The sequence below is a fragment of the Carica papaya genome, chromosome 2 (assembly GCF_054855325.1).
Source record: "Carica papaya isolate Zhongbai chromosome 2, ASM5485532v1, whole genome shotgun sequence".
Lineage (NCBI taxonomy): Eukaryota > Viridiplantae > Streptophyta > Magnoliopsida > Brassicales > Caricaceae > Carica > Carica papaya.
Window position 1 is genome coordinate 11268564 of NC_142310.1, and position 14370 is coordinate 11282933.

At 33.0% G+C, this 14370-nt stretch overlaps 1 protein-coding gene across 1 annotated transcript; it reads right to left on the reverse strand.

The window, feature by feature from the left end:
• Window positions 1-5385: 5385 nt before the first annotated feature.
• Window positions 5386-14027, reverse strand: AGO5 (Argonaute family protein). Its single transcript, XM_088213307.1, has 22 exons — window positions 13373-14027; window positions 12800-13017; window positions 12571-12720; window positions 12295-12422; window positions 12081-12190; window positions 9897-10000; window positions 8826-8964; window positions 8632-8748; window positions 8413-8520; window positions 8260-8331; window positions 7863-7985; window positions 7604-7769; window positions 7414-7535; window positions 7199-7336; window positions 6976-7118; window positions 6840-6902; window positions 6710-6773; window positions 6351-6486; window positions 6172-6245; window positions 5947-6041; window positions 5829-5860; window positions 5386-5734 (listed from the first exon to the last, which is right to left on the reverse strand). Exons 1-22 carry the CDS (start codon window positions 13850-13852, stop codon window positions 5574-5576), a joined length of 2943 nt encoding a protein of 980 aa, XP_088069433.1. The 5' UTR covers window positions 13853-14027; the 3' UTR covers window positions 5386-5573.
• Between the last annotated feature and the right edge of the window lie 343 nt (window positions 14028-14370).

A 14370-nucleotide genomic window follows, 5' to 3' on the forward strand; every position in this document is an offset into this window, starting at 1 on the left:
TTTTCCTCCTCCTTTCCGGGTGCTACACTATAAACGAAGCACTGATTGAAAGACAACTTAAGATAGATGAGATTAGATAGATAAGTACAACTTTTTATTTTAATATTTATTTTGTCCATTTGATATAATCTTATAATTTTTTTACTCATTATTTGTATCTTTATTTATTTATTATATATATTTTTTTTTTCTTTGTATTTGTCCCTCTTAATTTATAATTGTGTTGTTAATACCTGTGGATTCTTAATTAAAGTTCAACTAATAAACTCTTCATGAGGATGATATTTGCTTTGTATGAGAATAACTCTCAGTGCACAATTCTAATGATCATTTTTGGAGCAGGCTACGTGAACACCATGCAAGGGGAGTATTTCGTTTCACTATTTTTTTTTTTATTTTTTTGGATAGAATGTGTTAATAAACAATGAGGACACTATTCATAAAAAATTTGGGGGTTTTGGAATTTAGAGTAAAATATGCCTTTTTTATTTTATTTTTTTAAGTTTATTTTTTCTTTTCTATACACTAAAAGACTAAGTTTTTCACTATAAATAATTAGTAAAACATGATGGAATTGAGATCTTGTCATGACTAAAATTGTAGTTACTTTAAAAAAAAATGGGAGACAGTTTGTAAATAATAATTAGAATAATTAGCGATTATTTAATTTAACTTAATGACAATTGTATAGGAACTTAATTTAGACATTACACTTGTGATATAAAAGATGAGAGTTTGATATTTACCTTTTAAGCTAGCCCTAAATTAAAGTTTGAATAAATAAAACAAATCAACTAACATGTAACAGGTGAGATGAAGCTAAAACTCACTCATTTGGAATAATAATAATAATAATAATAATAATAACAACAACAATAATAATAATAATAAGCACTTCAAGAGAAAAAGTGATATGGAGCATAAAATGCACTCGTTAGCAAAAATATGTTTAGAGTAAAAATTTGAGATGAAGCGTGTGTATATATATATATATATAGTAAATAAATTGTGACAAAAACATATATATATATATATAGTAAATAGGATTAAGTTCAATACATTGGTTGAATTAGTAAAGAGATAAAGTTAAACAAAACATAATTTATAAATTAAGGATAGAAACTTAGAAATAGAATTTATGTGTTGAAATTATGCGAATTTTATTGAGGGGTATAAAAACTCATAGTCTATTTATATTTTACAACATTCATTTTGAATTTTTAACTGACTAACGATTGTAAACAAAAAAAATAGAATTTCAATACTATCAAAATGAATAAATGAATATAGTTGAAAAATTTACTTTTAAGTGTTTCTTTTTAGTATTTTGCTTGAGGACAAACAAAAATTTATGTTTATGGATATTTGATATGTTGTACTTTTATAATATTTTTAATATATTTTTTATTTAATTTTAAAATAATTTTGAGTTAAAAATAAATTAATTAGTAAAATTGGGATGTAGGTGATATTGAAAAGAGAAAAAAAAAATGGTTGAAGATTGAAGATTGAAGAAGAAAAGAGAAAGAAAAGAAGTCCAACAGACTCGTCAAGTCCAGCCCAGACCCGTAATAAAACCTCAAAGCCTAACAACACTCAGAATGACATCGTTTTGAGTCTAGGACTAGGCACCGAAACGGCGTCGTTTTGAAGAGTTTAAAAAAAAAAATTAGAAAGCAAAAAGAGAAAAAGATCGACCGGAAGGGAAAGAGGAGGAGGCGTGTGCAAGAAAACCCTACCTCCCGCCCGCATACAAAAGGGAGATTGGAATAAAAATAAATAAAAAAAGGAAGAGAAAAATCAAATATGTAAAATAAAGAAAAAGAGAAACATAGAGAGAGAAAGCAGTCGCAGCATAACATAAGTAGAAGGCGGGAACCTCAAAACCATACGTGGCGAATTGAGCATAACATAAGCAGAATCGCGAGCTGATTGGAGAAGAAGTATAACAAAGAGTTTGGTTGAGAGAGAAGCTTAGAGAAATAATAACGAAGTAATATTTATTTAAATTTTTAATTAGTATATTGTTGGGTGAAAGTTTTTAGAGTTTTTTTTTTTTTTTTAATGATTGAAATTTGAATACTAGTGTTTAAAAATTTTTATAATTTATTTTTGATTGTTACGTGATTATAATTTTTTTCAATTATATTTGTTATTACTTATTTCATTATGTGCACGTGATTTTTCCTCGCTAGAGTAATTAGCATAGTCTGAATTAAAGATAAATTTGTGATTTAATTTTTAACTTTCTTCTGTTTGTAATTTAGCAATACTGAATTTAATTAGATTCTGAGGATTGACCAACTCATAACTTTATTTGTGATTGATGATTTTAGAGTAATAGGAGTAAAATTCTATCAATTAGATATATACCGTTAAACATTAATTAGACTTGAATAAGAGTGATATAGTCGAGTTAATGCGCAGAAATTAAATTATCACAGAGAATACTGGGAAGGAAAATAAAAGTACTTTAGAATAGAATAGTTCGATCACTGAAAACTCGATTAAATCGATTGTGAAATTAAAATTAAATATACCTAATATTCATATGAAATTAATTACTCAGGTGTTTCTCCGTTAATAAAAAATTTTAATTTTAATTTTTAAATAATATTAAAATTTTTTATAATTTTAATACTTGATATGCAATTCATGTGAGACGATACTTTACTCATTAATTTATTACTTGAACGATTTCGTACATTTACGAATTCGTTCATCACTTTTCCATAAGAAAGTTATTAAGATGCTAAAAGCGCAACGAATGTGCATCAGATTCCCATATTCATTGAAGAAATTCCGAGAATGCAGTCTGCAGAAAATATTTGTTAATACTTGAATAAAGAATAAAAGAAATACAAGTAATATTTTCAAGTTTGGTTCCTGCATAATAGTTAAGATTGTTGCTGAAATTTTTGCTTATAAAATAACAATTGAATATAAAATCTCAAGCGAGATGCATGAGATATTTCTACCTTGCGTGGCATCATTCGAAGAAGCTTCATCATCAATGCCGAGTGATCCTAAAAGATAAAATTTGAAAGTTAATGACATGGGGGGGGGGGAGGGGGGGGAATAATAATAAATAAATACAAGGAGAACCAAGAAACAATGTGAAAGTTTGCATGCGAATGCACGACTTGCTGAAAAAGAAACATCTTTCAGAACTTGGAAAATCAGGATACAGCATCCTCAATCTATTTTTCTGCGTGAATAACTGATTCAAGTTACCCTTTCAAAAATTCTTTGCTGTCAATTTTCATTTCAGCCCTTTATAGATGGAGAAACAGCTTTCTGTGTATATTTGTTTAGTTCTATCCAACCGAAACCATCAATCTTTAGAATTACATCTTCAAGGCAGTGATGCAAACATGCTCCTAACTAAATGCAAGTTCAGGAACGACGAATATGGAAAGACAGCAATCCTCCATTTAGTATAATTTTTCTTTTTTTTTAGCATCCACAGACTTAGAAGATTGTATCTCTCAACTTGGGCCAAGACCAGGTCAGACTCTCCCTTCCCCTGCTTCTTTTCCTCAGTTAAACAAAAACATTTTCTGTACAGAGAAACCTAAGCAAAAACTTAAAAGTTAAATGTTGAAGAGTTAGTCTTTGTTGTGGAAATAAGAACTCAACAACACCTTGTACATTTTCCCGTGTCGCAATTTCATCTCTGAAAAGTCAGAAAAGATTCTGGATCAAATGAAAAGAGCTTTCATAATTGTCATAAAAACTTCTACAAATTTAAAGAGCACCATCATATGAGAAAAATAAACTAAAATGAACCTTTAAAAAGAAAAGTATCACTAGCTAATCAAGTTCTTTAACCTATGTATTTTTTAAAACTAAGTTCTTAAACCTGTGACTCGGAATAAAGCAACATACAGAACTAAGATGTTAAAATGAACAATACTTTTAAGACCAACTTTGACATTTCCATAATCTAAATGTCACCCTAGAACACAACCATTTATATGTAAGTCCCTTGTTGAATTGAATGGAGGAATACATATCAACTTGTCTATATAGTTCTTTATAACATCTAAGTGAATATAAAATTTTCAGACCTTCTCTATATGAAAGAAATTTGTGTTATACCTCCATTCACTCATATGGGTTAAGAAAATTTGGAGGCAAGTGGTAGCAAAATTTGACTGCATTTGCATCTTAACAGTGAAACACCTATACTGTTAGCAAGTGTTGAATGACGCTCTTATGTTTTTGCACTAATTTTGGTTTAGGAATGCTCTTTGAACTTCAGAATGTATTTAGCAATCCATACTCCTGTAAAATTTTGTTTCTTTAAATTAGGGCATATGAGAATCATTTCCAAGATATATTAATATGAGATATTGTAAAAAAAAAAAATTCTACTGTCAAAAACATATTAATGGCTGGAAAGAAGACGACACCACCAGTTTATTTCGTGGAATCATTTAGTTTAAGGGTAAATCTTGAATTCAAAGATAGGATCAAATGATAACTTAGTCAACACATTTCTCTTCTACTCTTGTTGATCCAATCAACTCTCGTAAAGCTTTAATTTTAATTCTTAATTCAAAGAAAAAAAATTACCATATAAAACATACAATTCTAAGATAATTTTTCAATTTCAAGAACCATTTCTTTGAACATTTGTTCGAACAAACCTATATTTACAAAAATTATCATGTATGGGGGGGAAATGAAGTCAAAATAAAAGAAGATATATATTATTACGAACCATCACTCAGCGCTTCTATAAAACCAAAGAGATGAGAGATTTTCTCTCCTTCCAATCTGGACTTAAAATTAGAAAGATGAAAAGTTACATACTGAGGCTTGTTGCTTTCTTTTTAACCAGAGTTCCAATAGTGCACTCTTAAGATCACTAATGAGAGACTGAATTCTAATTTTAAAAATGAAGAATCTGAAAATACTTTAACAACTAAAATTAATAAAAAAAAAATTTTAAGAAATTATTATGATCAATAACCACGATGACTCTAATAATTAAGAGTAGAGAGGAAAAAGAAGCAATTAGTGGAAAATGAACACATTTGAAAATATTATTTTTACAATTTCATGGAAACTTACATTAAATAAATATTATATTTTTTAAAATATTAATGCTAATATACTAAACACTAAGCTCTAAACCTAAGGTACTACTACTTCATTAATTTGTGGAATCCCCAAATTGTTTCCCACGCTCAAGCTACACCTTGAGATTACTGAAAAAGCGGAGCTGACGGACGCTGAGATTGACTGGAATATATGTATGTGCGTGTGTGTGTGTGTTTGTGTGTACGCGAGCGTATATATATTTAAAACAAAAACAATCCTCTTTTTCACTTCTTCTGCTGTAGCTTTGCATATTAAAATCCACAAATCAAACTGAAATTGAAGTAAAATTTTTGTACTCATTTCATAATCAATGTGTCTTTTTAAAAAATCCTTACTGCTTGCAGAGATGAAACCCAAAAACAAAACAAGGCAATATCTTCCTCCTGTTACTTCCCCAATTGCTGCGCCAATAAATGACCACCTAGAAGGGAATCCACCTCACAAGACACTAAACTGTGATCAAGTCAGCAATAGAACATAACGTTCTTCACATTGTCTTTGATGGAAGGTAATGGCGTGATCGCCCTCCTCCCTCCACTTGCAGATTCACTATCCGACTCCATCGTTTCTTCTAAATAATACCGAGCTCGAAAAGCAGCTAGATGCGCATAATAAGCAGGAGGCACTGCAAATGGACAGACAGATTAATATACTGCTGAAATAATGATATGGTGTATAATGAAGACATAAGTAATTTATAAAGAGGATGAGTGCCTAACCAATTGAAACAGCCCGTGTGCACCTTGCATAGCTGGAAAGGTTTCAAGAACAATTGTTAATGCAAAAAAAGGGAAAAAAAACTTAAATTTTCAAATGATCAGGGCAACGAAAAATTACGTGTAACACAAATTATTAGTGAGCACTTGCAATGCATCAGCAGTGAATTTGTTCTCATCCCACAGAACATGGTAGTGCACAGGACGACTAGTGCCCTATAAGGTCATGAAAACAAAAACTCCTAGTTATTCATTGGTGAAACAAAAATATCAATAAAAGGTATAAGAATGTCAAAGAAGCTTTGCTTCTTAGGTTTTTTGCTTGAACAAAATAACCCAGGTTCACCTGAATTCCAGCATGGCTATTCAGATAAAAATCGAATTCTCTGGGATGGCAAATCTTGGTGTCAACCACGGTACCTTGTAAACAAACACATCAAATTTAGTAACCAAGGAAAGAACAAAAGAAAACCATAAATAAAGTACGTTGAGAAAAGAAGAAGAAAGAAAAGCCAAACTTTAGACCTGGTAGAATATTGCCACTCTTGTCTGTCAGGTTGTGCCTTGTGTGGTCAGCAGGGAAAAGACGTGTATGATGCCTTTTCTGCACCACAATAAATGTAACTGGCGGAAGATATCCTTCCTCCAGGGAGGCACAAGCCTGCAAGGGAAATAAGTAGAACTTCAAACATGAACAAAACTGATATGATGGCTTATTCCATAACAAGCAGCAAATTAATACATTCCCATGACACACTTCCTAAAACCTTTTAAACATATTTCAACATTTGAGGAACAAAATGTAGAGCATCAGATTAATCACAAGACTTTCAGAAAAACATATTCATTTGACATGCTTTGAGAATTTAACGTTATCATAATACCTTTCGAATTGCATCCAGTTCATATAACAGAACTTGATTGAACTGTCCTTCACTGACCCCATCTCTGCACCAACAAAGTAACAGTATCAACACCACATAACAATTTTCTGAATCATCACAAACACTTTACCTGTAGAAAATAATCCTATGAGGTTTCTGCCCGGTTGATTTTCTGAATGCAATAAACAATTCCCTACAAAGCTAAAGGATCAGTAAACAAACACAACTTAATTGAGATACTAATAACATAATAGTAACTTCCTCACCTGATCATTCCTGCATGGACACGACCTCTTTCAGGATCCTGAATTATTTTATAAAGATCTTGTATAATTTCTTCTCGGTGTGACTGAGCAGATACAATTCCTCGATACTTGGTTGCTTCAGGCCAGTCCATGGAAGCCACCACCTGTGCAGTTCAAAATTTTAATACAAAGAAATGAGGAAGCTGAGAATGAGATATAGGAAACAGCCAACAAGTTAACTTACTGCTGCTATTGAAGGAAAAGAATCATTGCCAGGTTGTGGGTGGGTCACATCAGCTCCAAGAATGATGGTAGGACGATCAGTAAGAAAAGGAATTCTTCCCTCAATAGCATCATCTAATACAGTGTTTCGTCCCCCAGCCTAACAATTGGTAAGCCCCAAGTTAGATCAACAAACAAGATGACAGTAACACAACCAGAGAGAACTATACCACAAACCTTCACATTTATCTTGAGAGCGATATTTTCAAAGTATTGCTTGCTGAGTTTCTTTGCTTGTCCAGGTTGACAGCATTGTGAGACAATTCCTAATTCTGTTTCACACACTCTTTTAATTTTTCCTGAAAACAACCAAATTTTTCAGATAAGGAAGATATAATTTCAATTGAATCTATGTTATTTTGCTTACCATATGAGTCAGTCACATCGGGTAAAATTACAATCAATAACTGAAGTTGTTTCCCCTTCATGTTTTGAAGTTTTTCCATCGATTGATTGTAAATGTCCACAAGAACCCTCTCAATCTCAGTTGGTTTATATGAGCATATAGGAAGTAGTGGGTTTGGGTTGAATTCCTTGAAAAAATTTGAGGAAAACAAAGAATCATTCTAGATACTAGATTATGAACCACACAGAAATTTTGTAGATGGGAAAGATGGGAGCCATACCATTCCCTTGCTGTTACACATTTCAATCAATTGTCTACAGAATTGGAAGGGCAAATTTCTATCCACCTGTTCAGAGAAGTTCACACATGTCCAGAACTCAACCCTCCCACCATTGACCATTTTCTGCAACCAACATGACATTAAACCATTTCAGTAGTCAAACAAGGCCGCTGAACTTAACCAACATAGATCAGAATGGAGTAAGAAAGCCTTTTGTTTCATGCTATTTCCTATTTATATTTGGTTTTTGGACAGGACCACAATGCTTTAACAACTGAAGATCTAGAATGTTCATAACATTATTTAACTAGTTTGTCAAAAAACAACTGATGCTAAACCATGCCATAAGATTTGCACATATCCATCAGTAAGACAATCAAAAAACCATTAATTTTACCTTGTTAATCATATTCCATTGACCTAAACGGGGATCAACCCTTGACTGGACCCCAGTATCGTGATATTTCAGCTGCAGCAATCAACATTGAGATAATATTTAATTATGGAGATGCATAACAACCCTAGTAGTCACAAAAGTAACAATAACTACCGTTGGTGAGCGCAGAACTCGAGCTTCAACCTTAGCAAGTTCCCGTCCCACATGAATTCCAAACTCAGTCGTTACAAGCGCATCACTGAACTTAACTGATTGAGCAATCTTAGTTCAATCCAAAAACACAATTTTAGCTGAATTACATAGTAAATGAGAAGGTAATCGTCAAAACCATAACAATCAACCATATTGGCAAACTTTTGAACAAGCATATACCTCTTTAATATTATCTTCTCGTTGATTAGGACGCCGACAGGTTGCTCTTAACAGGTTAGTTATCTGTCTAGCGTTTAACTTCTTTGTATATCTCTGTCTATCAGCAATTTGGCAAACCTAAAATAAAGGAAAACCGATGTAAAGAGAGAATGAGAAAAAAATTCAGATGATAAATTTTGTCTCAATAGGAAAACCTCCATAGGCAGAAATGCAGGACTTGATACACTTCCAGCTTGAATTGCAGGCAAAGAAGTAAATTTGAGCTTAGTTTTGTATTTTTCATAAAAATATTGGACCACGGACATATTTGGCCTCTCTTCATCAAGATAAAACCTAGAAAAAAGCAAGAAAAAAAATGTCAATAAAAATCCTAGAAAAAGAAAAAGGATTTAGAAGTAAAACCAATAAAGAAAATCATTTAAACCATGTTTTTAAGTATAAAGAACTAAAGTAACAATGCTCTTAAGTAGAGCATATATTAACCAGGACAAGCATATTTTGAAGCTTGTACGTCTTCTTAAAACCCTCTCAATTAAACAAGAGTTAGAAAACTGACTCAAGGACTCCAACTAAACCAGCACCTTGACTTTTACATAACTAAGGTAAAACAATTATCTGAACAGCAGACTCAACAATTTTAAGTAACAATTAACAAATGAAAAGAAGCAAAGCTAAAGATTTCTACCATGCACCCAACTTAAGTAAAAATTATCTGAACAGCAGACTCATCTTTCTGTATTGTCTTCTCACCTCATTCTAATTCTTTCTTAACTAAGTCATAATCAAGAGCTCATTTCAAAATATCTTGACACTTCCACTTCTTTCATTTCATTCTTCACAGATTTTTTCACGAGCTTTTAGCTTCATAATTCTAGAGGTTAAAGACTTGTATCTTGATGGGGAAACAAATGAGTAAAACTAGAATATCCTCAGACTTCTTTGATTTCACTTTTCACATACTTTTATTAGGGTTTAAAGAGAGAGAATATTCAATTAAAAATGTGCCTATAAGGATATTGGTTTTTAAATTGCACATTAAATCAAGGTAACTTTGAAATAGAATATGTAGTTGAGCTTAAAAAAGCCAATGGCTTATAAGTGAAAAAAGAAAAGCTACTCTAAAGCTCTTCTTTTCAAACTCAAGCACCATTGCCTTATAACCTTGTTTAACCAAAAGATGTCCTACCAAATACCCGAATGAGATACATGCTCTAACTGATTAAATGCACACATAAATCAAGAAGTAGAACATAGAAACAACTTACGTTAGTTCGCTTAATGGCTGATCTGATATGCCAAAAATTTTATAAGCCCTAGGATATCGGCCACAGGTAAGTGATACCTTTAACAATTTCAAGGCCCTTCTGACCTGGAAGTTACAACAAAGAGAAAAAAAATATAGTTAAAAATTTGAAAAAATAATTTCTATCATTATTGTGTTCTGAGAAACAATTTATCAAATAAATTGCCAGAACTTTGAGTAAAATTATCAAGGTGAAAGGAGTCAATAGTCTGTTTGTACACAAGACACAATATATATTCATAAAGACAGTAGCAAATGCAGTACAGGACACCTATAATTGTACTTCATTTTAAGTAAGCCAAATATTCAGGAACTCATTGTAAAGCCCCTCCACCCAAAAAGGAAATTTAAAACTAAAAATTAACATAAGAAAGAATCTGGTTAACATAAACAGAAGGTAAAAGACCAAATTATCACTTTGTTTGGATGTTCTTCGAAAGTTACTTTTTTTGTAAACCTGAGGCTTGCTTATGACAAATTGGGGTTTAAAGATGCAACATAAATTACTTTTTCTAAAATTTCTTATTTTTGCTAAAAAAAGGATAGAGAATGCAAAACACATAAAAAAGAGCTAATGCTAGATTAACTGAGTTCAAGCAGTATCACAGTAATCAAGGTGGAGAGGCATGCAGAGATCTTCAATCCAAACATCCGTCCAGAATCCAATTCTCTCCTCATTACCAATTCTCCATTTGATACATTCCCAAAATTTATCCCCTTCCCATGTATATCTTTTTCTACAATCGTTTTTCATACGATCTAACCAAAACTCCGGAGTACCTCCTTCTATCCATCATACCAAATTTTGCCTCTATAACCCTTTTCCATATCATACCCCTTTCATTTATAAATCGCTATACCTACTTCCCTCAAAGTGTCTGATTCATCTCAACTACAGATCTCAAACCCAATCCTCTTGAGTTAACCAACTTTTAATCATCTCTCATCCAACAAGTGGTATTTCCTTGTCCTCTTTGAGTCACCCCAGAAAAATATACACTGAATTGCTTACAGTTTCTTAACAACATTCACTGGGATTATTAAAAGGGAGATGTAGCCATACAAGAAGATTGGTGAACGTGCTTTTAGTAAGTGTTAGGCGTCCTCCTTTATATAGTAAATTCCTCTTCCACCCTACAAATCTCCTCTCAAATCTTGTCACTACAGAGTCCCACGTTCTAACATCTTTGTAACTAACATCCAACGACATACCCAATTATTTGATTGGTAGTTCCACTACCTTCCACCGCAAGACCTTTGCAAATATAGTAATATTGCTCCCATTTCCCAATCTCACCAGTACGGATTGAAAAGGTAGATGTTAAGACCAGACACTGCTTGATAACATAGCAGGACAAATTTTAGGTTTAGTAGTACACTTTCTTCTGACTTATAAAATATCAATGTGTTATTTACGTAAAATAGATGTGTTTCTTTCTCAGAGAACTCACATTTCCCCACCTTGAGACCTCTAAACAAACCAAACTCCCTAAATTTAAGGAAAAAGAAGACAGAAAACCTTTTTAAAATTTATTGAATTTTACACTCTGACAAATAAACATTTTAAAACATGAACACATTTAGTTTTATTTAAAAAATTTAAGATAGGCATAGGCATGACTAAAACATGTGAATATAGGCAATACCTTCAACAACATATCACGGAAGACATGTTACCAAATATTATGCTCATTTTTGACATTAAGTGTTTAGTTGCAATAAATCAAAGAAGCATTTCTCTCAATACAACCAAATGGATGGATACTAGAATAGACCTGGCTCATCCACTGTTATGGGCAGACCTGTCCAAGCCCAAACTTAAGAAAAGCATTACAAATCTCAGTCCAGCCTGTTGGATCTTAGCCCATTTTTGTAACTTTTTTTAAATAATTTATTAATATTTGATTATTTGTTAGTTTTTGCTGATAGGGCCTGATATCCCCAGACTAAATCCCCATCACAACGGACTGGTCAATTGACTTAATTGACCAGGCCCAGTTCATGCATGCTGAGGAGGAGATGGATCATTGGGTAATATATACGATAACTATATCAGTAATTCACGTCTACAAAATATTAAAATATAAGTAGGGACTTACAAACGTCTATGCCATGAGCCACTACATGTTAAAATGGTAAATGATACCTTCACCCGATCCTGATCAGACAATGGCCTCGAAAGGTCTCTGATTTTCAAATTCTCTTTTAAAAAATCAGTCACCAGAATTGGCTGATAGAATGCCGTGGCAGACAAATCTGCAAGATAGAAATTAAATATTTCAAGCGACTGTTAGCACAAAATTTACAACAAAAATCTGAGCATAAATATTAATTGACAATAGTTTAATGCCTATATTTACCAATATTAAGGGATAAACCCATCTGGGTTGGTCTCAAGCTTTGGTAATGTCCCCACCAAAAGTCCACGCCATCTCCAAGGTTGCCCCTCATGTCAGGTGAGAAAAACGATCTTCCCACAATAATGTTACTATAATTTAAACTTTCAAATTAGTTGAAAGAAGTATCAAATTAATAATTGAAATATGAAAGAGATCATAACTAAGCAAAACTATTTGTGCTCTCTTTACTTTTCCAATTTTTATCTTATTTGCTTTCCAATTAAATGTCATAATTACTCTTTCGATGCCATTTGTCTGAGGACAATATCCAAAGCCTGAATTGTTTCATATGGCGCATCTATTTGTCTGGCAGATAAAAACTGTTGTAGATGATCAAGGTCTGCCTTTCCAGCCAATTTGAGTGCCACCTTAAATTCACGTTCATTCCTAAATATATAAAAAACAATTCAACATCCTAACTAAGAAATGAACTGAACTTTACACATAAATTTACAGCGACAAGTACCTCTTGGAGGTCGATGAGCTGACACTAGCATCTATGTTAGTTAACTTGACCACAAATTCCATAGATGTAAAAGGCAGCGCTCCAGCTGTATAGAGGAATTTCCTTCCATCATAAGCCGGTTGTCGATTATTCAGGTGAGAAGCTCTGCATGAAACTACTAGCTCTTCTATAACCAAGCGATTTGTCTTCTTAGATGATACCTCAGGAGTGATTGACACCTTCAACATAAAAACAAACTTGTTAGCTAGCTAAATAAAATAAAATAAAAATTCATGAAAAAAAATTGAAATTAAACAATAATTATGCAATAAATCTTATTCGAAATCAAATAAGCTAATCTTATTCTACGCTTCATCAGAAAATAATAATAATAATAATACCGATTGTCATCTTAGTACCTTGTCACTTCAAATGGTTGTAACAAATATAAATACAATTAAATATCTAATAGAGAGAAAAGAACAGAGAGATCATTAGGAAGGATAGGAATAAAGAAAGTGTAAACTTAAGAAGCAAGAAACTAAATATTTCAAAAAAAAAAAAAGAAAAAGAAATCGAAATTTAGGGGCTTACATCATACTGAAATAAATCTCTATACGCAAACTCAACTAAAAAGTGGTTTGCTCGAATCTGACACTTGTATCCTGACTTTCCAACACCTGGCCTCGCCGGGAACCTAATAGCCTTGGACGATGCGGGTGGCATCGGCGCCGGCTCCAATGTCAGTCTCCCCGCCAAGTTAGTGTTCAGTTCGGAGACAGAAGCCGAAATTGCAGCTGGCTTGTCAGATGGAACTAGTGAGGATGAGGTCGAGGCTAAGGAGGAAGGACCAGGAGACATGGCCACACTTGGAGCCGCCACCGGAATGAATGCTGGTCGCGATGTGGGAGGAGCCGCAGCGACCGGCATAGGAACATTTTGCTCGGGGCCAGAGGAGTCGCCACGACCCCTGTTTCCGCGGCCTCTTCCCCGTCCAGACCCAGAGAAGCCTCCTCGCTGGCTCGACGACCGCGAAGACAGAGAATACTGTCTACCACCCCTGTGTCCCGACATTTCCGTAACACAACAGTAAAAGAGAGAGAGAGAGAGTATCTACGCGCGCGTAAAGGTTACGCTGAAAGAATGGCACAAGAAAAGAAGCGAGCGAGAAGAATGGGGGAGAGAGAGAGAACGAGAGAGTTGGAGATGGTGTGTACGTTTGCAATGGGAGATTGGAGAGAGGGAAAGACAACCTGTTAACCGGGTATATCCGGGTACCACAGTTCTTCCCACGGTAATTAATTTAATTTCAGGATTAAAATTTCTTGCCATTAAAATGAGTAGACCAAGAAGTAAGAAAAATGTATACTTTTCCAGATCAGTCAAAATTCCATCCCAACATTATATATTTACCAAATATCTAATTGTATAATCTATTTGAAAATATTCAATGTACCCTCATAAATTTTTTAAATATTTATTTACTTTTGAGGATTTTACATGTCAACCAATCTATTTTTACATATAAATTAATTTATAATTTATCACGTAAGTTGTTATAAATATTTTTCCCCTTTTTTTTATAAAAAAAT

What these genes read in the sequence shown, in the direction of transcription:
- AGO5 (XM_088213307.1), bottom strand. Translation starts at nt 13,852, where the DNA reads ATGTCGGGACACAGGGGTGGTAGACAGTATTCTCTGTCTTCGCGGTCG. An exon ending in CGATGTGACTGACTCATATG is followed by an intron (nt 7,536 to 7,603) that starts GTAAGCAAAATA and finishes GGTTGTTTTCAG; the next exon opens with GAAAAATTAAAAGAGTGTGT. An exon ending in GAGTGGCAATATTCTACCAG is followed by an intron (nt 6,246 to 6,350) that starts GTCTAAAGTTTG and finishes TTTGTTTACAAG; the next exon opens with GTACCGTGGTTGACACCAAG.